The sequence below is a fragment of the Dermacentor variabilis genome, chromosome 4 (genome assembly GCF_050947875.1).
Source record: "Dermacentor variabilis isolate Ectoservices chromosome 4, ASM5094787v1, whole genome shotgun sequence".
NCBI lineage: Eukaryota > Metazoa > Arthropoda > Arachnida > Ixodida > Ixodidae > Dermacentor > Dermacentor variabilis.
Genome location: NC_134571.1, coordinates 117,244,063 through 117,269,656, shown reverse-complemented (window position 1 = coordinate 117,269,656; position 25,594 = coordinate 117,244,063). Strand labels below are relative to the sequence as shown.

The window sequence follows — 25,594 nt, the reverse complement described above, 5'->3', positions numbered from 1 at the left end:
TTCCACCATGGGTACGATGGGTAGTACATGTATTTGCCCGATCTTTGTGCTTGCGGCTTGAGACATTCTTATGGCTTCGCTTCTTTCGTTTTAACTGGGCCTAAATTCTCCTAAATTTCAAAGCAATTTATACTTTTTAATCCAGAAGGTAATAAAGCTCTGCAAGCACACATCATCGCTGCTAACTGCAGTGGTTCCGCTCGTCCATGCGCCCATGGAGTAATGCTATCATTGGGCTTATGTGTTAGAGGTCCTGCGTTTGCATCTTGCCGGTCAACAATTTTAATGTCTATGTAGTCATATATATGAAGCAGTGCCTTCTTAAAATGGTCACTTTGCAATGTCACGAAGACGAAGTTCAGGCAAATTCATGCACTTCCCCATCCTTCCCAGTTTAGTTTAGGATGCGGCACACTGTAAACCCTGCGATTAAGAAGATTAAACAGGGCTTACGCACTTACATTACGCTTACTACAGACTGGTACTTATCCTTGCCCACGGAGACTGAACGTGTTTTGCCCAGAGACGTATACAGAGCCTTATTGCCAAGATTGTGGTGCTTTAGCCACGCTCGAACACATGCTCTGGTCTTGCGAAAGAATTGAAGACTCGGCGATCAAGGATGCACTTCGCAGGAGGCTGCACTTCGCAGCCCGCACCTGGATGAACAATTCTGGGCTGTCCAGCGGGCTCACGACGTGGCCGTGAGGCTTGGCCTTCCGGTCCCGACGTGGGAGCGGCCCGCTTAGTGATTAATTATCACTACTTGCAGGACCAAATAAAGTTTTCCTTCCTTCCTTCCTTCCCATCCTTCCCACGCTGGCTGAACTGCCCTGCTTGCAGATCCCTTAGACACTAGCGCCACAGTTCCCTATAGTAAATGCATCAAACTCTGGTCCATTCCATCGCATACTCACTTTGCATTTCCAGAGGACGCGGTCACTGTACGACTGTTGAATGGCCATCATGATGTGCATGTTGGGAATTCGAATTTAGTTCTCGGGGGAACAGCACCTTCAGGCTACATTCTGTGCATAATGGGCTTTCTATGAAGTATGTAAGGGAACTAAGGTGCTCTCATTTATCTGCGAAGAGCGCTTCAAATCTTTTTTTTTCTTTTCAGTGAGGCAACTGGCCTGGCATCATCATGTGTGGAGCAAGTCTATTTTTGTATTCCTCAGTACAACCACCAGTGCATTGTTTGTACTGTAAACTGTCATTAAACAAAGAAAAAAAGGACCTCTTCGTACCGGCAAATGTGTCTTTATTACTTTTATCACAGAAACAATGAAAGTGGTGAAAACAATGCAGTGTATATAACATTAAATTAGCGTGCCTTAGTCTTGAATTCCTTGTTGCTTGGATGGGCGAGACTAGGCAAAGAAACAAAAAAAAACATGAAGATGAAGCTCTGGCCGTGGTTTCCTCAGCTGTAGAAGGAAGAGAGAGAGAGAAAGATGACAGTGAAATGTCAAGTGTACCGATTTGGAAAGGAAAGAAAATAGCCGGCACGCAAAATACGTACAACACCCACCTAACTTTCTTGCTGAACTGGGTGACGGCAATGAAGTGGGCACCAACAAAGCGGCGGACGACCGACCTGCTCAAGATGTGTCCGCTGTTGTCCACGATTCCAACGTTCACTTGGATGCGGTAACTGTTGTTACACTTCAGAGTGATCTGCAAGACATATAAGGGAAGAGTTTCCGGTGCTGAGCTTTGGAGAGGGGAATGTATTAAATCATCGGCTAGTCAATAGAATGCATGCTTAATCATTTCTTTTATTCATATGATACTGTACATATTTACATAAATCAAAATCGAGCCCGCGTGAAGCACTAGTGCTTTAGAGTGCGACTGGGCAGCCGACTTGCCCTGAATGAACTGTCGGTTTATAAGGAACGTATTCAACTTCATTATCACAAGGCTAAACTGCATTGAAGGGAATTGATAACAATCGTAGTGCACAGCAGCATGAATGGCGCAAAGCACTGCGCGAATCAGTTGAATGCAGAACTGGCATGGCACCTCCTGCACTAGCTATCCTATGAAGGCAGACTTTAAAGTAAGGCATCTGGTGTCACAATGTTACCTTAGGGTGGCTCAATTTTGGTCAGGCATACAGTTGCATACACAGTTCAAGCCAATTGACACATCTCGGCGACCGTTGATTCATGCGTCACGAAAGCCAAAATGACCTAATTTGTGTTTCGGTCTCCTCAGGGTATACGGTCATTTATGCTACTTTCGTTTTAACAAGAAACCACAATGACAAGGAAGAAAACAGGTGGCGAAAAGTATATTTTTAAGACCACGTTGCGCACAAGAAATCGACTTGGGGAAGCCATCGCAGGCACGCACAAAGACACGAGATAGCAAAGCACGGCACGTGACAACGTGTACCACCCGCGCCGTCATGATTTGTTGATGACTTCCCCAAATATCGCTAGACCAGATTTTAACGTGCGCACACTGCAATTGACCACACTTCTTCCTGGGGTTTTAACGCAAAGTGTGCGCACGTTCAAACCTGCGAAGTTTAGTGCAACTTATGAACGGCGACCTAACTCGCAAGGGCGACTAAACGGGGGAACAGGGGAACTAACTCTTACCGGAGGCAGTCTCGAGGTGAAGCCGTCGTAAGAGAAGAGCTTTAACCGAGAAAACGACAGCACCCGGCCGTTCCACGAAGAACCGGGATGCGGTGAATCCGGGTGGGAGTACTGACCAACTGCACCAGCCCAAGGATACAAATTAGGGCTTAAATTCACTTCACCACACACGAGGACAGAAACGTAAAGAAAGATGCCTCTTTCGGGAGGCGGCGATAAGGCCGACACCGGTAGGGCCTCGTTCGCACTGACCGCATTCGCCCCCAACGGAATTAGTGAAGGTGAGCCAAGCCGTGTACTGCAGGTCGTCCACCAAGTTGGTACAGCGGAACGAAGGCGCTGGCTGCATGAGCCTGCATGCGAAATAGAACGACGCGGCACGATCGTTTTTGATAAACACAGTGGTCACGCGATGGAGATATTTAGGCACGCACGTTTCGAAACGAGCAGCTAAACCACGTGGTGGGAAAGGTGGATATATGTGGACCATGTACAGAACATTGAGCACTCAAAAAGCTATAAAGACTGCTGAAACGGTTCAAAGCAGAGATACATTCGCAAAACGAAAGTGATTATCGTCCGCATGATAATTAGCTGGCTTGACGAGCATACTGTTCCCTTCATTTAGCCCAGCATATACACCACTCTGCGGCATTTGAATACATGCAGTTTCTCGGCAGGAACAGTAATGCGTGCTCGAAACGCTCATGCCAACAAAGGAAGTCAAAGCGCTGTCCTGGAGTGCGATATTGCAACGGTTTCTGAAAGAACCGTTACGAGCTCGGCGCCGCACCATGGCGCGAACACGCGTCGAGTGCCCGTGCAGTTGGAATCGCAAAGATGAATATATCAGGATGGGCGACGATGCTTCAACTACCCCTTTGTGGTACAATTATGTACAACTTTTTTGGGCACTTTTCAAATGCCCGTAATGAAACAACTGTTCAAATTGGAGCCAATTTTACTAGTGCTGCCATCTACCAAGGCATTTAGAAAGCTTTATGTGCGTTTTTATTTTATTCCCTCATGTGGCGCGAAGAGTAACTTAGTTTTTGCATATGTCTTCATTGCGGTTCGGTACGTGCTGCTGTGGCGTGGGAAAAAACTCACTCAAAACGCTGCTTCAAAATGCCTACTGAGTGCCTCCTTTTACCCGTTTACTAAATGGAACCTAGTGATTCATCTGTAACCATATACATACATTGAGGGCGCCCTAATTGTTCACCGTTTTGAACTGTCTGTTCTGGGCTCGCTTTTGGCTGGGGTTGTTAGGCCTAAGTGGACGGCTATCGCACCGGTCAAATCGCACAGGCCGTGCATTTGCATTCTTTCTGAAAGCGGAGGTAACAGCAAAGGATTGTCGCCCGTAAAAGCAAGAAGGCGACGGCAAGCATATGGTAGGAGTTCCTGACGACATCAGACTTCTCAGCCGAGATCGTCACCCGTAGCGGTCGGCCTGTCGACAGAGGTGTAGGCGGGGCTCCACGACACAGCAGAAAGTTCGAAAGAGCTTTCTGTGCAGCAAATGCCAAGTTCCGCTATGTGTCGAATGTTTTTAGCCATTCCAGAAGCGAACAGCAGCATTGACTTTGTAAATATCGTTCCTGTTACACATTGTCTCTTCATTTTAAACCGCCTGCGGACAGCGGTGCAAATGTGTACCACATTTCATTTCTTCTAGTAAAGTCAGTGGTACATATATGTACCACTTTTCTTTCGAGAACTGCTGCACCATGTTTCTTGAAAAACGTGTCAAACATTTTCTTTTTCCCTGCTGAATGTTATTCTTCAGATTTTATGAACGAAATTTCAAGGAAAAAGTAGCACCTCACAAAGGGCTACGCAATCTAAGCAAAGGAAAGTAGCGTCCGCGTGTGCTCCAAAAATAAGAACGCTACAGCGTGCTTTCCATTCAAGCGCTGCTCTCTGGTATGTCAGTGCTATCGAACGTAAATGGCGCGCGCATACGATCCCGGCAAGCCCGCGCCAACAACTATCCCAATCGAGCAGCAGGCTCCGGAAAACTTCAAAAAAATAAAAAAAAACATGAAAAAACACTCGCCTGCCCTGTGTGTGGATCAGCAGTTCCATCTTGGGCAGCAGGAACTCGTGCTGGTTGACGAGCGCGACGTGGGGAACCTTGGCCGGCAGGCTCGGCACGATCGCACGCTGCTGATCCGCGTTCTTCTTGGGAGGGAACTTTGGCCAACCGCTCCAGTCGTGAACTTCGTCCGGGTGGTCACTGGGAAGGTCCGCCGGTCGTTCGACTATCGCCTGGATCCAGATTCCCATCTGTGGCTCGCTCGCCATGAAGGCGGCGACGGCTGCGACGCTGGAGGCAGACGGCACATCTTCGATGTCGATGTCCTCCGACTGGGACGCGCCGGCCTGCGCCACGTCGCTGCTTCCGCTGTCGCTGCTGGAACCGCTGCTGCTGCTGCTGCTGTCGCCGCTACTAGTGCCGTCGTCGTCCCCGATGCTGCTGTCGTCGCTGCTGCTGCTGCTCGCCGACAGCTCGCAGTCGCCGCCCCTCAGCGTGGCGTAGCCGTTGTAAGCGCCCATCCGGCCGTCGTCGTCGTCCCTGGAGAGACCGGCGTCGAGGCCAGCGGAGCCAGCAGCACGACCCGACGACGCCATCCTCGATCGGCACAAGCGGCGTTTGCGAAGTGCGTCGCAGCGAGCGCGACTTCAGTGGACCTGCGACTGTTGAGTAGCTGCCGTTTGCTGTGCAGTGACTCGTCTTATGGCGTGCTCGGAAAGCGTGCTACTACAGAAGGCCGACGTATGGCGTTTCCTCTCCAACGTGGACGCGTTCTCGTTCTTGTCTTCTACTATTTTCTTCTCCCCCTCGAGCTGCAGGAGGCCGAAGAACTTGCGTCAAAGATTTCTTTTTTTTTTTGTTGGCCCGATATTCTGGAAGAACATGCTCCCCCCACCCCTTATCAAATCGGACAAAGCATGAGCGGCGGGAAACCACGCTACAAATGCGTTTGGATTGGTCATTTTTCGAGTAGGAAGTGATAATGCACCAGAGGAAATTTGCGAGATTGTCGTGGCTGGTTTTCTGGCTGCGTCTTCAACGTGGTTCACGAACTGGCTCTCTTCCAGCGGCGCGTGGCCTCGCACTTTTCGCGGGACAAACGCGAGCGAAAATGCACGTGATGTGCCAAGCCACAATTTCACGAGGGTTCTAACAAGTGGGTTAGAGACGCCAAAGTAGCGGCTCCAAGCGTGTTTCGCGTTTTTTGTGCCGTCGCCTTTCCCGCACCATAGTACCCAATTCAAATAGCATAGAAAGAAAAGTAAAAAAAAAACATCTATAGCGCAATTCTATTCGTTAATTACTTTGTTAATTGTTACAGTGCCGTAGCCACCTCCTGGCTACGCCACTGCGTGCAGTACACCATATAAAACCAATGATATTGCGCAAGTTGCAGGGAAACGCCTTGCACCGAGCGAATGATTGTACGCACCAAGTGACATGAAATTTCGCATGATTTCACTCCATGTGCTTCATTTTATTTTGGCGAATAATATGACGACGCTTTCAATCTTCTTTATTAGGGTATTTTATTTATTTATTTGCATATTAAGATCACGGGAAAACACGAACTAAGTTTTGCTCTTGCCAAAGTTCTTCCTATTTATTTTTTTCTTTAACTCTCTATCGCAGGTGTTTACTTGATACCACACCCTCACTCCGATATGTATAAGCTCGCGCTTTTCTTTCAAACGCTCACTCACATACCATTGTTTTTGGTATTATGCTTTGGAAGATGAAAAGTACATTCTATATTTTCCCATTCCCCTTACAGGCCCATGTTTCAGCCCTCCTAATAAATATCTTAATTCATTTTCTGGCATTTGTTGCCCTGAATGTCGCCAGGATAGTTCGGGATAGCTCACGACCAGCTGCTTTGCTCTCCTTCCAATCGCGCTTTTTGTTTTGTCTCCGGTAGTGCATAAACTAGTCTAATAATAATAATATTTTGGGTTTTACGTGCCAAAACCACTTTCTGATTATGAGGCACGCCGTAGTGGAGGACTCCGGAAATTTTGACCACCTGGGTTTCTTTAACGTGCACCTAAATCTAAGCACACGGGTGTTTTCGCAATTCGCCCCCATCGAAATGCGGCCGCCGTGGCCGGGATTCGATCCCGCGACCTCGCGATCAGCAGCCCAACACCATAGCCACTGAGATAGTCTGTCCAGCTGTTATGGCAATCTTTTCGATTCGTGCGCTATTTCCAGCTACTTACATGCTCGTCACTGGACGCGCAGAAGGGCTGACACATTCCGTTGTAAGCATGCCGAGATACGTCACGTCATCGGTGGGTCGCGTCGCGTTCGTTCGCTCTCTGAATCGAGCATTTTTTTTTGTCTATATCAGGCGTATGGGCCGAACTACATGGTCAGCCTATCAAGAACGGATTTGCATCGTTCCACTTTCTTTTACAGTTGTGCCGATAGCCTGCCAGCAACTTCTGATTCGAATATATATATATGTGCAGCAGCTCGTGGATGACATGAAGAGGTCAGAAAACGAGCCTTCCGCGCTGGTGTTAGTAGCCCGCATCGTCAGCATCTTCATCGTTGTATTTCGGTCAACAAAAACTGTGTTCACGACAAGTACAATGAGGAAGCGGTTACTTCACCCACCTTCGTGGAGTTGTTGCAAAAACGAAAAAAAAGAGAGAAAGAGATGTTTCTGAAGTTCTCCGAATTGGAAGCGGTGATTTGCGAGCCTCAGTAATTAAAAGGCAGCTTGAAGTCGCGCGCGGAAATCCTAGGCATATGCGAAGGACAACCTACTTAGGGCGCATCACGCTTTTCTTACGAGCCACATCAACTATGTGGTCTCGGCCCTGCAGTGGACAAAACAAGCTTGATGAGCTCATTAGAAAAAGCGTCAAAAAGATACTGGGTGTTCCGGTCATGGCAAGCACGGACATGCTTATGCAGCTTCGGACATGCTTATGCAACACCACCTTCGAACTAACAGAGGCACAACGGTCGGCGCAGATCACATGGCTCTCGGGCTTCAGCGCGGGTAGGTGTGTCTTGGAGGCGGCGGGCTTGCGGCCGCAATACAGTCGGAATGAGGCGGTTCAGTTTGACGAGAACTCAAGAGGGACCTACGTCGTCGGTCCCTTCCCCAGAAACGTTCACCCACAGCACAATGCGGGCAGGCGAGCAGCTCGTGCCAGGGCGATCGCAAAGAAAACCGTCGGTAGAATCCTTCGTGGATGCAGCTCAATATGGGTGCTCCGGTAAATTCGTGGTCACGGCGGTCAGCGAGCGGCCTCGGTAGGCGCTGTCACAGCCGAGGTGGCAGAGCAGCTGGTGGTTGCGCTGGCGATGCAGGATTCTAAAAGGCCTTATATACCTACGCTGACTCCCGCGTGGCCATCAGGGCTTTCGCCTCGGGAATGACTGCGAGACAGGCGGCGGTGCTATTGAAAAGCAAGCCCAAAACCAATTCTGACATCGCGCATTACTTTATAGTGGTTCCCCGCTCACATGGGCGACGACGTGCTGCCGGGCCGCCCCAACCCCAATGAGATTGATCACCGCGAGTGCGCGAGAACTCACGCACCGCGACGGCGATGGGGCTTCATTGGATCCGGAGGAGATCGGCCGCAGCAACCCATTACTAACCTTCCATGAGATCATGTCCCACTATAAAGAGGAACGTAGGCGTTTCTCGCCTCCGCACCCACAACTATGTAGATCTCAAGCGATCGCGCTTAGGATGCTTCAGACGAGGCCATATCGCTCGCGAGGTTTCCTAAGCAGGATTACCACATAAACTGATCCATGGTGCCCGGATTATGGGGAGGAGCTTAGCACGCGCCACAGCCGCTTTGTTAAGTAGCGACAACCTTTGTTGTGCGCCGATTTTCCCCTCACACCAAATCCGGTTCCGACATTTCCGGTTTTAAAATTTCCGGTTCCAGCGTTTCCGCTTCCTGGAGCTGCGCTGCGGGAATTACCACTTTGACTGCTGTTAGACGATGGTGAGACGCCCGCGTGCTTTGCAGAGCTGTGGCAGTCACCACGAGAAGAATGCAGAGGGCACAAGCTGTTGTATTCCGCTGAAGTAGTAGTTCGCGGTCGCTGTTTTCCAAATGCACGAAAAACGGCAGTGCTCTCCAAGCGCCCAGGCACTACATTTCACTGTACGTTGTCTCTCGTGGCACAACCCGTCGCAGGTTGACGCGAATCAGCGAACACGATCAGATCGCTGATTACAATGGGCGGTGGTTCTTGGATGGAATCGCATTCACAGTTTGAACCGCAGCTGGTGCAATCAAAGCATCTCCATCGACGCGAAAGTAAACAACGCAAAAAAAAGAACATAGCGTCACTTCCACTCGGAACAGGAAGCTGCAGATACGTAAATTCCGCTTGACGCCGGAAGCTAAGGGATGAGTGGGAGAGGAGCATGGAGGAGGAGGGTAGGTCAGCGCCTCTTGCGGCACCTTCCGTCAAAACTGACACTGACGGACCGTGCTACTCACGCTGCCCACGCGGATCTGCCAACGTAATCGCTTGTTCATGCTTGTTTTGAAACGAGCAAATGGCGCAAGTTTTGCTGTGTGTTTTCAGACCAATCTTAATATTAGCCGGTCGGATACGCCCTGCCATTCGTCGTAGAGGGGAAAAGTTCTACGCGGCCGGGCACATTCACAGCGTGAAATAAGTCGCCGGTGTGACTGTGCTGGCGAAGTAAACAAGAAAAAAGGGGGTTAACCGAGGGGCCCCATTTTTTTATTAGTCATCGCATGAGAACTGAATCATGAGAAGTGTCACTTCCACTAAGGCAAATAGAACTGCAGCGTATCTGTAGCCTGAGTACACTCAACTATCATATTATGCTTTGATCAAGCAGCTCAATTGAGTGTGCAGGCATGGCTGAGCTTATTAAGTGTTAGGCGTAGGTAAATAAGGGAAAGTCAGACATCCACCCGTTCGTGCTACAAAGGAAACCTAAACGGGTTCCTCGAAAGAAAAGCCTCAAAGTTGAAGAAAAATTCGTCCTGGTCCGAGACTCGAACCCGGGACCACCGCCTTTCCGGGGCCGCCGCTCTACCATCTGAGCTAACCAGGCGGCTAGCAGATGGCAGGGTGAAGTCGAATTTGTCGACAACACGAAGCAAAGGCAAGAGTTTGACGTAATAGTTCTGCGGAAACCCGCAAGGTGGAGATAAGTAATTAAAGAAGGGAAAATCAGACATGCACGCGTTCGTAGCAATTGCTACAAAATAAACCGTAGGTGTTCTTATCCAACCATTTGAGTTACCGTAGACCCGTGCCGTAGACAAAACGTGTCCTTCCGTGATGCTGTTTTGACACGCTTGCAAAGCCTCATTGGCCAGGGATGATAGGCGCCATATCTTTTAAAATTACTAAAAGGCTCTTGTAAACAACTTGCAGAAAATTTTTTATTAGACTGCTGTTAGACAAGCAACCGCAGTACTTTGTTTACAACTGCCGAGGCACCGGCACGACCAAGCTTGGGCCACTCCTGCCGCCAAGACTCGGGTGACCGTATCCGGCAACCTGAACCCAAGCAGAGCCATACAGCATGAAGTGCTGAGCGACTCGCACAAGCCAGAACACCTGCAGCCACCAAGCAGTACGCCTCGTATACAGCAAAACAAATATCTCTAAAAGATATGGACAATTTGCAAAAATATGTAAGTCGGCTGCCCGGCAAGACTCTTTCTTGAACAAAAACTTCAGTCTACTGACTACAATACTTTATAGTGCGATCCTCCAGGAAGGAAGCGCGAGCACAAAACCACGGCAGGCGAGGAAATCTGGGGTCGGAGAGCAGGCAACCCTGCACAGCCGTTACAGTCTTTGACGCAGCAGTACCGTCGTCCCCACGCTATTCTTCCTGGGCTGTTTTAGATGTATTGCACATTTGCCATCGTAAAGCAGCGGTATGACGTTTACCCGCAGGACGGTGGCGCACGTGGTTCAGAAATTTCAAATCACACGCGGTCATAACAACAACACGTGCGCCACTGCGCCGTCGACTGAAGTTTGATCAGTACCAGAGTTGCGCTTTCGAAGCTACAGGTGGCGCGGCCGTCGCCGGGAAACTCCACTGTCAGGAGCGTATGGAGGGGCTTTACCCCCACCGAGGCCAGACGGGCTTGGCAGAACTCGGGGCTTACTTCTTGACCAAAGGAGGCGCCTCTTCCCAAAAGCTGACCCCCGCCGCATGGCCGCCGGTTCTCCATTGTCTTGCGTCTTGAAAGGCGCGTGGGGAGTGCCGTCAATTACCTTTCCTCGAGAACTCCCCGCTCACGGCAGACCAGGTCGGCTGGCGGGTTCAGTAACAAAGCCTGGTTCGCGATCGCGTCTCGGCATTCTGGCTGTCGCACCTGGCTGGCCAACTTTGCATGTTGCCACCTCGGCAGGTCATTCCTAACAGGGTACCGGAGACGCTATAATAGGCGATGTCAACGATGTTTCGGCAAAGCGAGGCTACCATGTTATTTAACGTGCCTTGGGGGACGCGGCAATGCCCTATGGACGCTGTAAATAGGCGTGATTCCCCGCAAAAGCATTGCAGGATCTGCCTTGCTTACATCCATGCCCAGGCGCCACAGCAACGACAGTAAAGGGAGTAGGTAGGGAGAGGTAGAGAGGAGGCAGGGACTCTGTACCACTGGCACAGTCAGGAAATGGGTGATTAACCATACCCCTCCGCGCTCGTAGCAGTTAAAGAACATGCATCTTAAGAAAGCATTGCTCACTTAGGCTCTCTTGAGTAAAGGAGTGAGTGTATGATTGACGCGTCTCCCCTGTGTTCTCTGCACTACATGGACAAACACGACTGTCGTGTGGCGTCAATATCCCGCCAAATACTACTTTAATGAACGCAAAGAGCACAGAAAGCTTCGCTTACATCGATTCCCACAGTGTGTGGGATGTGCGTTTTACAGCAAAGCTGTATACCTCTACCGTCCAAAAAAATTTTCCTGTCGTTGTAAGCGAAAAATTCCCCATACGTGGGCCAATGCCGGAGATAGTGCACCGGGCGACCCGCGGCGGTAGTGAAGCAGGCGTTAAGCACTCCCCATACGTATGCTGATCCCGGAGATAGTGCAATGCCGGGCCGACCCGCGGTGGAGGTTAAGCAGGTGTTAAGCACTCTCGATACGTGGGCCGATCGTGAAGATAGCGCAATGCCGGGCTGACCGGCGGCAGAGGTGCAGTTCGCCATTAAGGGGCCAACATACACAGCTTCGCTGGTCATCCTTCTTCACAGAGTGGAAGGGCACTGAGTTTTTTTTCTCTCTCTGTTCATCGTTTTAGTTCAAATGCTATGAGCAGCAGTGATTGACAGAGGCTGGCTCGACGCATCATACACAATTCTCTATAATATATTAAGTGTTCAGCAGCTACGAAAAAGCGGTTGGTGTGCATAGAACGGACAGCTGTCGTAGGTTCCCTGGTATGACACTCCTGGCACAACCGAAGCGGTGCAACACACGAACAAGATGAACACAGGATGTTGTATATACTCCATTCTGGAGCCAAAGCATCCCCGCGCTGGGGGCCGCCGACGATGTGGCGAGGAGGACTGCCCCACCTAAAACGGCACTGCAGAAGGTCGCTGTGACGGAAGCGCCGGACACTTATCACCCCTCGAAATGCGTGCGAATGCCTGGCGATGGCGTTCCACGAACAACAGGCGGTGCGGTGGTGCCCTTCAGCTTAGGAGCGAGTCGCTTGCACGTGCAGGGTGCAAAAAGAGGGCAAGAAAGCCTGTTTGGCACAGTGTATAGTTACTTTCCCTTTCTCTCTACTCACCCTTCTCTCCCGCACCCCCTAGTCAAAATAAAGGAGTCTTCTTGATGCGCTCGAAGTAAAAGGACGTCTGCCGTTTTTGCATAAGTGAAAAGTCTCCGCCTCTTATTCTATAATACAGAACCCATGTTGTACTTACGACTGACTTGGTTTGCTTTGAAAAAGTTTTCTCGGGCTTTGCCAGCATCGCAGTCAATAATAACGCACGAAAATATATTACAGATATCCATCACTTCCAAGAATCTCTAACTCTTTGTCTGTCAAGATCAGCGAAGAGAGATAGAGAAGCTCTTTAATTAAATTTAATGAGGAGGGAGCCGCCACATCCCAGTTTGCTTGACGCAGCTGCCTCTGTCAGCGAACATATACGGCTTCTCAGGTGCCGTCGCCAAGCACATTAAAACGGACCATCCGGAAACAAAGAAAAAAGCGCTGAAATCCCTACGTTCTTCCAAAATCGCGAGAAGATGCCGTTGTTCCAGAGTTCAAGGCGAAGCGCATTAGTCGGGAAATGCCATTTAGCGCAGCCGCTGTTGGAGCTTGCTGCTCCTCACACCTTGCAAGGGAAGGAAGATTACTTTTCGTATGACAGCGGGCCTCGAGACCTTGACTGCATTCTGGTCTTCGGCACCACGAAAAATTTTGAGTGCCTCTCCGCCGCGAATCCATGCCTGGTTCGTGCAGATGAGTTGTAAGGTGACGCCGTCAGTGTTTTACCACGTATACGCCTTGCATGTCATGTGTCATGGTGCCGTGGTATCCCCGTTGTATGCCCTGCTTCGCACCAAACAGAGGAAGCGTGCCAGTGATAAGATGTAACGCAAAACGGTGTGATATGCGGCATTTTAAGACTCTTCTTCGTTCTTGCTAGCATTGGTGGTCAACATGGCAAGTGAGGTCACATACTGCCACTTCGAGGCAGCTGCCACTGCAGCCCGCGCAAGACATTTTCCTGAAGCACAATTTCAGCGGTGTTTCTTTTACCTTTGCCAGTCGGCGTATCGGAAGCAGAGATGGCTGTGCTTGCGAGCACGCTACGGCAATGATGAAAATTTTGCTGCTCAGGTGATTAAGTGTGATTTACGACATTTCAAGTGACGTTTGTCCTTGGGACCAAGAACCCTGCTAACGCTTCAAAGCTAACAATGATGTGCAAGCGATATTTTTAAAAACTACACTTTCTTGTTTTCTATGCCGTCCAAGTTACAGTCATTCGGGAGGTTTCTCTAGCTGTCGTACGGTCCTCTTTTTTGTTTATGGTGGCGCGCAATATTCAAAGAATACGACGGTTCCGTCAAAGACCACTTTCCTGCCCTTTTCGGTGTTGCTGATCGGGAGAACGAACAGAATGACATAAAGACTAAATGGCACCGTAAGCCGTTGCCGCTTTTCATTGATGGCTAGCAAATTTAACAAAAGACCCGTGCATTACGCTTAGGCAACACTTAAAACGATCACGTTGCTGACGAAGTCTTCTTGCAGCGTGGGTCCTCACTTGGTCGTGGTGGCCGCGCGTGCATGACTTCACGTACTCGTTTAGGGCGCGGTGATAACACCGGGTCGATAAGAGACCGACAAGACGCTCACGCCAACGATTGACCGACTTTTCAGCACAGTGTGTCACTCAAACCATCATACCAGGCTGAAACGACGCAACCATATACGACGTAACCGACGAGCGCGAGTTGTCGTACTGCGACGGCCTTTCTTGTCGACGGCACCGACCAAACAGCGTGCCTACCATCGTTCGACCGAACCCCGCGCAATCGGCCGTCGAACCGACAACACCATAGCTACAGCGTCATCGTTCTCGCGCTCAAAATGAGTCAGAATGCCTACCCCGTTGAACTGCACAAGCTTCAACACTCTCAAGCCACGCATGTGAAGTTTGAGTACCTGTTGATACATGCTCAGCGAAGGTTAAGCTTGGCGCGGTGTTCTTGCGCCCGCTACCGGCGGTCCTGAACTGAAATATAAGCAGTTAGAATGAAGGAAACTGCTTCTATAGTTCAGTTCTGGCCTTAGAGATTTGTAATCAACTACACTTCGCACGGCGCGTACACAATAAGCGACAAGCGGCGACGTAAAGCTGGGCCAACATACAGCGATGAGCACTAGGGTGAACACGCGAGCGCGTGGCCGACGGCACTGTTAGCGCCGCGTCACGGCAATCGCTGGAAGCATTGCACATGCGCAGTATGCGCTCTGCGAAAGAATATTTCCACCGCGCGCACCACGTCACTGGAGACGCTCGTTCGTCGTCTGCTAGCCGCATTTTTGTCTGCTGAGCTGACACTTTAAGTACTTGCTGGCCCATCTGGTAGAAAGTGTGGTGCGTCAATGAATAAATCAGCATAAGACACTTTGTGTTTCAAGTGTTTATTGAACTAAACTGCAAGCTCGCAGTGTAAGTGGTACAGACGTACTACAGGGAAATAAAATATTAGAATTTCTAGAACCGAGTCACGTCACCACTGACAGCAACGACTGCCGCTGTCCTGGACGGTAGCGAGTCATAAAGTGCCTGCACATATTCGTGATTGGCCTTTAGGCTTTCCCACTCGTGGCTGACTGCGGCCCACAACTGGTCGGAAGTCGCGGAATGAAGGGGCTTTCTTGCCAAGGCAGCTTTCAGGCGGCCCCACACGTTTTCAATAATATTAAGGTCCGCCCCTTTCGATGGCCATTCCAGTACGGGTATGCGCAGCTCTGCCTGGAAGTCCTTCACAACCCTGGCCGTGTGGATCGGCGGCCGGTCTTGCTGGAAAAGATAGTTGCCGTCGGAGAATAAACTGCTCGCATATGGCAACAGCACATCGTTCAAAATGCTGCAGTATTGCTGAGACGATAAGTGCCCACGTATGCGGTGTAATGGTCCTAAACCATATTGCGAAACCGCACCCCACACGCTCACACTTGCTCTCCCGCTGGTAGAGACGCGTTGCACGTTGTCTGGATCGTTCCTGCATGGCGTTGTTAAATAAAGTAAGAAACCCACTCTTCAACGAAAAAGTTTACGGTACCGTGTTCGTGGCTGTCTCCACACAAGCACTCTTTGGTCTTGTCGCGTCGAAAACGCGGACCAGTCTTCGGTTGTCCACGACACGAGCTACTCAGCGAACCGCCGTCGTGCTTCCCTGTTGGCAGCCGTAAGTAGCGGCTTCTGTGCTGCGACGTAACTGCGAAGGCCTGAACTACGCAGGCGACGTCGAACAGTAGTGTCCGAAACGTCTAAATCCAACTCCTCGCGAACTGCTGCGGCAGGCAAAAAAGGATTCTCGACAACAGCTGCAATTATGCATGCATCTTCGTCATCTGTGGTAGCCCTAGGACGAGGTGTACGTGGCGCATCCCGAATGCGACCTTCGTTCTTATATGCCTGAATTATTCGGTTCACAGTATTGAGAGGCCTACCTACTAAAGAGCCGATGTATCGCTGGGAATAACCTTTTAGTGAAAGGTCAACGATAGAGCGTCTTTGATGATCCGGAACTCTAGCCATAATAGCATGTGGCGACAGACTGAATGTCTGCGGTAGATGCTCGGTGTTTTATATGCTGCATTTGCATGCGGAACAACTCTGAAGATATTAGTCACGCCCCACATAGCTATGTGCGTTTTTTTTTCAGTTTTGTTTTCTTGAAGCACTTTAAATGCCGAAAGTATCAGCTCACAAGGCAAACGTTCGGCTAGCAGACAATGGACGGGCCGCTCCAGTGACGTGATGCGCGCGGGAGAAAGACAGCCTCGCTACACGTGTACTGCGCATGTGCAGTGCTTCCAGTGATTGTCGTGTCGCGGCGCCAACAGTGTCGTCGGCCACGCGCTCGCGTGTTCACCCTAACTGTGCTCATCGCTGTACGTATGTACGTCACCGTTCTCTGCTGCCGGTCGCATTCACTACGTAGATAGGTGGGTCTGTGTATGTTGTTATGCTGAAACATTTCTTAATTCCAGAGATTCGCTGTTTATTTCTGCGTCAAACGGGAAACAAGGAACGATGAATTCGGTATACTGCAGCATAAACAACCATTGCGCTCAATTTTACCATGCGGTGTTAGTGATGGCATACGCGTATTCGCGAGAGAAAAACGCAGCATATAAATGAGCGCTTATACCAAGCACAGTTTGATCTAATAATGCTTTGTGGCACGCTCAAACTGCAAGTATGAAGGAGTTAAAGAAAAGCGAGCATCAGTAATAAATTAACAACCTGTTGTGTATGTATCTGAATCACAGTTGCCGTTGTTTGAGTGGTTCGGTCATTCATATTGACTCGTCTCAGGGTGGAACAACATCGCATATATGCGCAGATACATATGCTTTGCTACGTTTTGACATTATTTCATAAGAACGACGCATCTTTTACACAATATTTGACGCTAACAACTATCCGTGGCTGTAGATCGATGTCGATGTAAACAAGTGCACCGCTTTGATATAGGCTGCGCTCGAAGACTTCTTGAATATGGGAAATGTGTGAATGATGCGTAAAAAGAACACAAAATGCAAGCTCCAAGTTCAGAAATCTCCTACAACAAACTCCAAGGCCGCCGTGTCGGCAAACGGAACTCGGCGTGCCATATCGGCCGCACTGTTTGCACAACAGCGCACTCAGGCCTATTCACCTAGTAGTCGGCGAGGGCTCCACGGCTTCCACGAACGAAATGCTGCCCCTGAAAAGCCATTAATAATTATTCGAGATACCCGAAACTTACAACCGACGCGCACTGAACGTGGGCGCAAGTACGCAAATCAACGGGCGAATGCCCCGGCGCCTTTCCAATACGTTTCCAGCGGCGTGCGGCAGAGGGCAGCACAGGAAAATGAAAAAAAGGTGGATTGACCTACTATTCCGTACAGTGCGTCACTCATGAAAGCATTTTATCCTACAAGGCTGACAACGACGCAACCGACGAACGCGAGTTATCCCACTTCGACGGGCTTTCTTGTCGACGGCACCGATAAAATCAGCGTGCCGATCATCGTTATTCGACGAAACCCTGCGCGATCTGCCATCGAACTGACGCGATAGCGACGGCGCTTTCGCTTGTATACATAATTAATCCTGCTAACAGTGAGTCAAAACGTGCCTAAGAAGTTCAAATGCACAAGCTTCAACCCTATCAAGCCGTGCACATGAAGTCTGAGCCAATGTTGATCCTGTTTAGCGAACGTTAAGCCTGGCGCCGTCGTGTTCGTGCACCCGCTACCGGCAAACTTGAACTGAAATGTAAGCAGTTAGAACGAAGGAAACTGCTTTCACAGTTCAGTTCTGTCCTTAGCGATTAGAAATCAACTTCACTTTGCACGGCGCATACACAATAAGCGGAAAGCGGCGACACAGCGCTGTGACATCTGTGTACGTCACCGCACCCGGCTGCCGGTTGCATTTCCCTATGTAGATGGGTGGGTCTGTCCTTGTTGTTATGCCGACATATTACTCAATTCCAGAACTATACTGTTTACCTCTGCCTCAAACAGGAATCAAGAGATGGTGCATTCGGTATACAGCAGTCTAAAGAATCATCTCGCTGAGTTATACCAACGTAATCGTATCCGCGTTCTCGTGAAAGAGCAAACGGCCTAGAAAGGAGCACTTAATTTATGCGAGTACAGTTTTCTATAATAATGTGTTATGACAAGCGCAAAACTGTAAGTATGATAGAGTTAAAGAAAAGCGAGAACCGGAAATAAATAAACAGCCCGTAATATGTTATGTGGATCACAGTTGCCGTTGTTTATGTGGTTCGGCCGCTCATACTGACTCGCCTCAGGGTGGAACAACGCGGCACATAAGCGCAGATATGTATATTTTGCTACGTTTTGTCATTATTTCATATCAGCGATGCACCTTTTTCACAATATTTGACGCTAACGACGATCTGTTTCTGTAGATGTCGATGTAAACAAGTGCACCGCTTTGACAAATCCGGCGCGGACGGCTGCGCTCGAATACTTCTTGAAAATGCCAGATGCCTAAGTAATGTGTAAAAAGTACGCAAGAAGAGAGCTCCAAGTGCAGAAATGAGCGACAACAAACTCCAAGGCATCCCTGTAGGCAAAGGCAACTCAGCGTGCATGCCTTTATAGGCCGCGCTGTTTGCACAACAGCGCACTCGGGCCTGCTCACCCAGTAGTCATTGAGTGCTTCATGACTTCCAGAAACGACATTCTGCCCCGGAGAAGCCATTAATAATGACTCACGATCCACGAAACGCAAAACTGACAGGCACTCCACATGGGAGCAGATACACAAATCTTCTTCGTGATTTGGAAGAGGAAAAATGCACTTAATTCTGCACCCCATATGGGAGCACGGCGCAGCGTATTGAGGATGGGGACGGGGGATGAAAGATGGGAGGACAGAGGGGGAAAGGGAGTGTAGGTTTCAGGCAGAATACGTCAGCATCGTCCAGGGGCGATGGCCGGTGAGCGAGGCAGAGGCCCATGGGAGGTCGAAGTCTAGTGGCGCTCTAGGAGCCCGTTCGTGTACACATATTCAAGCAGGCTTGGCAGTGCTGCAAGGTGGTAGCGGGGCGGGAAGAGCAGGTGTGTTTCTGAGGTAGCCGGGAGTCCGTACTATCGGTAGGTGGCAGAGACTTGACCCCTATGAAAATGGTCATTGCCTTTATGTTTCTTTTATGTTTCCTTCTTGTGCCCTATGTGACCTTTATGATTCCTTGTCCTTTGTGTGACCTCCGGGACGCCAACTTTGTGTGTACCACATGTTTACTGATCCTAACGTATACCTCGAGGAAGTGACCTTTATTATGCCTCTAGGATGTGTCCTTTATGTTTACGGCAGGATGTTAACTGGGTGTGTACTATGTGTTACCTGAGTGTACACTTGAGTGCACATGTAGGTGACATAGAGTGCACATAACAGCTGTCTGTACATATAATGCAGGCAGATATATCTATACTTTGTGACAGCCGTTGATACACTCTGCAGAGTCATTGTAAGTACTAAATCTTGACTTATCCTTTCATTTGCCCCAAGAAAACAACCCTTATATATAGTTATTGTAGTATGTGCCCTTTGTGTTTACGGCGGGATGTTACCTATGTGTGCACTTCAGTGCACACGTAAGTAACATAGAGCATTAATCTATATATGGTGCATGCACTCTTTATATGTTACCTACATGTGCACTTGAGTGCACATGTAGGTAACAGAATGTGCGCAGTAAGCATCTTTTGCGAATAGTACAGTTAGAGCTATCTGTACTGTATGTTAGTCACTGGCAGATTCAAGGAAAAGGCACTGCTTGCCCCCCTCGCACTACATGCCGACCGGCACTAATTGTGGCTATATTGTGCGGAAAATCGAGCATGCCATGAAATAGGCCGGATGGTGTATATAATGATTTCTGCCATGCATTCTCTTAATATATAAAGTATTTCTTACTTTTTCAACCCGCTATTCTCCAGTAGCAAGTCATATGCAGAAATCTGCAGTATTTAACCTAATATGCAAGAATTCCATGAAAGTTTTGCGCCAGCTAGGCTATCAAATATAGTTGATTGAGTGGTTAAGACGGTTCTCATAGCAGGCGTCTTTCAGATGCTCCGCTTCGCCTCCAGTTTTGGAAATAATCTACTTAATATTTATATCTGGCTTATATATATATATATATATATATATATATATATATATATATATATATATATATATATATATATATATATATATATATATATATATGAGCACTATGTTACCTGTGTGGGCACTCTATGTTACCTGGCTGTGTACTTCCTCGCGTGCACATCCAGGTAACATAGAGTGCGCTCAGTGATTATCTTTTTACACATGCTACAGATAGATCGTCTACCTGAAAGATGTATTAACTTTAACTACTGGCGTATCAAAGTACAAAAAAAAATGGGGGGGGGGGTGCACCTGCCTTCCCCTCCCTATCTATCTTGGCCGTATTGATCACCACGCACCATCAACAGTACATACGTACATCAAAGCCTCATGCAGCGAATAACCCCTCACGACAAATACCAATTGCGCGGCGGCTGGAGACGCGGTGGCAAGACGCGCAGTGTTCGATGGCTTGCGCTACATGAACCGCAAAAGAGGCGGACGCCTCCACAGCCAATCTGCCGCTTTGCTATAGTGAGCGTATATGATTATACAACCATTTAAGCAGCTGTTCTCGTCGCTTTCGCGCTGACCACAAGTACGAGTAACTGCTGTGTCGATATTAGCACGCGTAGAAGGGCAGCGCGGATCCCGTAAATGCTTGCTTGGGCGTACAACTGAATAATTTATAATTGTGAGTTGGCTGAGTATGAAAGTTGTGTGCGGGGTATGGCCGTATTTGATTACGCGAGCATGCAAGCAGTACGCCTGATTCACTTTGGCCGAAGTTCCGCTGCCGCTGCAAGCCAGCCATCGCCACATTTTGTTGCCTTTATTCCTTACGCTACGGGAAATATGGTTTCACCTATTCAAGATAAGGCCTGACATTCTCAAAAACACGCCACTGGGCGCCATAAGAAGCGTGTATGTGTGGCGATACGGAATTTCTGATCGGTGGGTGTCACAGCTAACGCGGCTACTTGCACACCGTGCGCCATACCAAGAAGACGGAGCTGCACATGGTACGCGCTGATTGGCTCGTGTTTGCCGGCAAAAGTTCGCGCATAGTTCGTCTAAAATCTCTGTATATACTTTAAAAAAACAAGGCAGCGCACCAAGACACTTTAAACTCAATAATTTGTGTTTAAATACCAGCCTTCCTTCCAGATACGATTTTTTTAAATCTCGAAGGCCGTGCTTTTACAAAATGTACGCCCTAAAAGGAAATACAGATCTCGGAGGCTAAATTCACTTGTTAACCGCAGTGCGGCGCTGCCGCGGTGTGACGCTTGACGGTGAGCTGGGCCACGTTGTGTTGCTGTGAGTGGTGCGAGTGCTCGTTGCAGTTACACGGTAATTTAATCATATTTTCGAAGTGCCTAAACAGACTGTGATCCGTACCATGTGCATTAACCATCAGGAAACCTCTGGACTCGTGTAACGCCATTAGTTCGCCTTATGTTTCCTGTGATACGCCAGTGTCTTATGTGTACTACAGCGCCCGTCCGAGCTGCCTTTGTTCTCGCCTGTCCGCGTTCGCTCGTGGAATACCTGATACTGTGGCTTCGAATTATGGTGCGTGGAAGAATTTGTTGAAAGTTGTGCTTTCGTGCGCTGGTGTTCATCGGCAATTCGACAGTGTTCGCGCCGGAGAGAGCGTCGTCGCGTGGTGCCTGCGAGACGAAGGAGCCGTTTGCTGACCACATTGAAGGTAAGCAGGTCTGACGCTTGCGCGCATTCTCGCAGCTTTTGGTTCATGTAGTAAGCTTTGTGGAACGACAACAGAACACTTTCTGAGCGTATCTTGACCATGTTGCTATGCACATTTAACAAAGCGTTTCACGAGGGGAGTTTCCGTGAAATGTATTATTTCTTACCGCTTACTTGCTTTATGGAGTGGTGTACTACCACCGCTGATTGTTGGGACTTAATGGGCAAATATTTACGTAAACGCCGAAAGTTACTGTTTTCTCGGTAGTTTCCCGGCAAGAAATTCTTCCGTAGATATGAATTTCCGCAAGTTACGTGTGTAATGCATGTCGATGTGTCACGGGCATCGCGAGTTGGCACGCTACTGCGATGTTTGACACTTGAACAGATATTATATAGCTTGTGTGAAGATCACTTTATTGATAGTGTTGAGTTTGAAGTCCAGCTTCGCGAGAAATTGTCTGCATTGTTTGTATTCGACGTGCTCGCGTATTTGTCTTTTATATTGTAGGGCAAATATAGACCGACATTACAACAGCGAAATTTCATATTAATCGAGGCATGTCAATCAGACGCTCGTTTTCATTAATATTTTCATCCGAAGAACAGGATGTCAGTGCCTGCGATTGTTAAAGACAGTGGCTTGTAGCACTGCCTAATAAGGGATGCGATTTTCTTGCGATGCTTTCCGCTCGATGTTTGCCACTCTTATAAACCACCTTGCACGGCTGGCTGTTCTAGTTAATAAGGATAGCGGAATGTCGGTCAGATCAATGAGCAAAAGGAGTAGCATCGGAAAAGGATCGCTACAATATCGCGGCCTAGGTTTTAGACCCTTGGTAATCGATTGTTCGTTTGATTTACTAGATATTTAAGTTTTTGTGATAATTTCCCAGGTAGTCTGATGTTTGCTGCTGGTTTTATTTCCGCCTGAATTTTACCATATAACATTGTAACCACTTGAGATATAATTACGAGACATCTGTACAAGCAGGCACACAAAGTTTGTTGGCCAGTTGCCTACTCCTAAAGGTCATGTACTACTTAGCAGCTGCTGCAGAAATGTTTAAAAGAATTTGTGAGCAGTTTAATACCTGAGTAGACTGGCAGCTCAGTCTGTTTCAAACAACAATTAGTTAAAAGCTTCTGTGTTGCCCTGATGTTTTTATGAGCTGTTTTTGACTGCTCCACGTTTCTTAGCTGTGTGCATACAGGCCAGGCTGTTCTTGCTTATATGAATATTTTTGAATAAGTGAAAAAGATTGGCTTTTGTTTTGTTTTTCAGGTGCCTTTTGAGCTCTCACCCAAGCACCACATTCCAGAGGTCTGCTGTGAGCAGACGTGGGAAATTGAAGTAACATCCAGATAGTCCAATAAACTGTTCGTAGTTTCAGACAAACCTTTGCAAAGTATAGTCAAAACTTTCTTTCAAAAGTGCAAGCACTGATCCAACCTGATCTTTCTATCCAAACATTACATTTCATATTATTAACAAAGACATAACTAGAACAGCAGCACTGCAGTGAGGAACGTACAGTGGTACTCCAAGTGTTATACTGAAATAATCTATGAAGTCTAGTTACTTTGTAATTTTAGAACAAATTGGCATGAATTTCTGTGCCATAGCAGAGTTCCAATCCGTGCGCTGCATCATGTAGGGAACAGTAACCTTACAATGAAAACCAATGCAAAACTTTTTAACTCAGGAAATGTTTATAAAAATAAAATGTGCACACGGAACTCTTCATCTATGCATGTCTACGTAAAATACAGGATTTAATCACTGCGGCCACATAAAGGATGCATAAAGGTAGGACACACGAAGGAAACATAAAAGCAGTGGCCAAATTTCAACATGGAGGAAACATAAAGTACGGTAACATAAGGGATACATAAAGGGAGGACACATGAAGGAAACGTAAAAGCAGTGGCCAAATTTCAACATGGAGGAAACATAAAGTACGGTCACATAAGGGATACATAAAGGGAGGGCACATGAAGGAAACATAAAAGCAGTGGCCAAATTTCAACATGGAGGAAACATAAAGGACGTTTCCTCATGTGAACTCAAGGAAACATACAGTAAACATAAAGGACATAACCATTTTCATAAGGGGAGCGCGCTCCTGGGCTAATGCCGGACAGGTGCAGAGTAGGTGCTCGAGGGTCTCGCCGTCACCGCACCTTCTGCAGGCCGGCGAGGCGATGCGTCCCTTGGCATGAAGTCTGGCCGCCGTCCACACGGAGCCCGTGCGCAGACGCAGGAGTGTGGAACGGTCCCGTCGCGAGAGACCGTTCTCAGGGAGGAGTTTTGGAGCTCGGTTGGTAGCTACCCTGTTATCCGGATGGCTGGAAGTGAGCAGCTGTTTTAGTCGCTGTCTGCAGAAGTCCTATGCTGCGACTGCTCTTGTGAGTGGAACGGTGGAACCGTCCTCGTTTCCGGCGATCCCTACGTGGGAAGGCAGCCAGTGGCAGGAGATGGCTACGCCCACTGCAGAGAGGGTCGAGAGTTTCGCCACACATCTCCAAATGATGGATGCGTCGGCAGCATTTCTTTAAAGACAAGCTTTCTTTGCCCCTTCCTTCTATTTTCCCTCTACTGCTGCTTCTGTATGGCACACAACGTCAAGGCATAGGAGGGGGGGCGGAGGCGGGTTCACAGCATGTGTATACATGACAGGAGTGCGGCAGAGAGGAAAGGCGACGAGAGAAACTCGTTTGTATCTTTTCACTTCGTCGAGTGTGCAGATGTGCCCTCAGCGTCGCCACAATAGCCGCTTGACAGCTGTAATTATCCACGATCCTCCCGCAAAAGCATTGAAATAATTGGCGGCGCTTACCTTTCTGCTATCGTGAAAGTCGACAGCGACGCGAGATAGAATGCTGCAGAGGAGAATAGTTAGAAACGACGCTGTCGCTAAACGAGTGAATCACAGTTTTGACCGCTCTTCGCTCACGGTTCCCATACCATATGGGTGGAGAGCGGATCGGAAAAAGCTGACGTGATAAGGAAACGAAACGCTACTATTGGACATCGGTTGCGGGGAAACTGGATAAATTTCAGTTCAAACTACGGTACGGTATGTTACTGCTATTTGTGAAAAATAATCACCATGCAAATATGTGGAGCGGACAACTTATGTAGGATGTGAAGAAGCAGAGCCAGTGGGGGAACACTCTGCGGTTTCTGTGGCAGAGGTAATTTGCGCCATCTCTGTATTGGGCGAACGCAAAAATCCGCTTCCCGTGCATGGCCTCGTAGATCGTCGCACGCACTCGCGCCGATCCAGGTGGCTGAGGTGTCCGATACCTCAAGAACAAGCCCTGAAAGCTTGCTCCGGGTGCCTAAAGACAACAGGTGAGAGCTCAGACCCAAGGACATCAGAAGGCGCATGTACACGAACACAGCCCTGTCCATTTGTGTGCTCCATGAGGCTCCGGACGTCGATGCGCCTTGATTGTGCTACACTTGCCTCTTCCCGGTAGAGAAAGCTGACAAATAGATGTTCCTTCTCATCGTTACCTGGTCTATGACTTGTGTTTTTCCATGCGAAGTCTCATTCCGCAACTTCAGTAACTTGCCCAGCTTTCCATACCGCCCCCAGTGCTTTTTCCGTGTATCGCGTTCTACAAACGTACTAACAGCTGAAAAATTACTGTTAGTGTTTTTGTACTATCTCAGTAACCGCCAATGGGAAAACCGCGCGAACAAACTTCATGTGTAGACATGATACGCTTTTTTTTCTTCTTCTTCTGGAAAGCATGAGCATTGCAAGTGTCATATACATGCAGATTTTTGCAGTTCGTGTTTATTATACAAAGGAGAGCCTCGTAGGTACGACTTAGTGCCTT

The 25,594-nt window shown here is 48.6% G+C and overlaps 1 protein-coding gene across 2 annotated transcripts; it reads right to left on the bottom strand.

The window, feature by feature from the left end:
• Positions 1-1,247: 1,247 nt before the first annotated feature.
• LOC142579662 (uncharacterized) lies at positions 1,248-5,621 on the bottom strand. Of its 2 annotated transcripts, none has more exons than XM_075690087.1 (5): positions 4,675-5,621; positions 2,865-2,965; positions 2,613-2,731; positions 1,535-1,680; positions 1,248-1,373 (listed from the first exon to the last, which is right to left on the bottom strand). In XM_075690087.1, exons 1-5 carry the CDS (start codon positions 5,247-5,249, stop codon positions 1,328-1,330), a joined length of 987 nt encoding a protein of 328 aa, XP_075546202.1. In that variant the 5' UTR covers positions 5,250-5,621; the 3' UTR covers positions 1,248-1,327. The 2 variants fall into 2 exon arrangements, with proteins under 2 accessions (XP_075546202.1, XP_075546203.1); XM_075690088.1 differs by having other exon boundaries at positions 1,248-1,430; positions 4,675-5,619.
• Between the last annotated feature and the right edge of the window lie 19,973 nt (positions 5,622-25,594).

Coding starts and splice junctions, on each gene's coding strand:
- LOC142579662 (XM_075690087.1), bottom strand. CDS start 5,249: ATGGCGTCGTCGGGTCGTGCTGCTGGCTCCGCTGGCCTCGACGCCGGT. Junction 2,966..4,674: donor CTGATCCACACACAGGGCAG/GCGAGTGTTTTT, acceptor TTTCGCATGCAG/GCTCATGCAGCCAGCGCCTT. Junction 1,681..2,612: donor TCACCTCGAGACTGCCTCCG/GTAAGAGTTAGT, acceptor TATGTCTTGCAG/ATCACTCTGAAGTGTAACAA.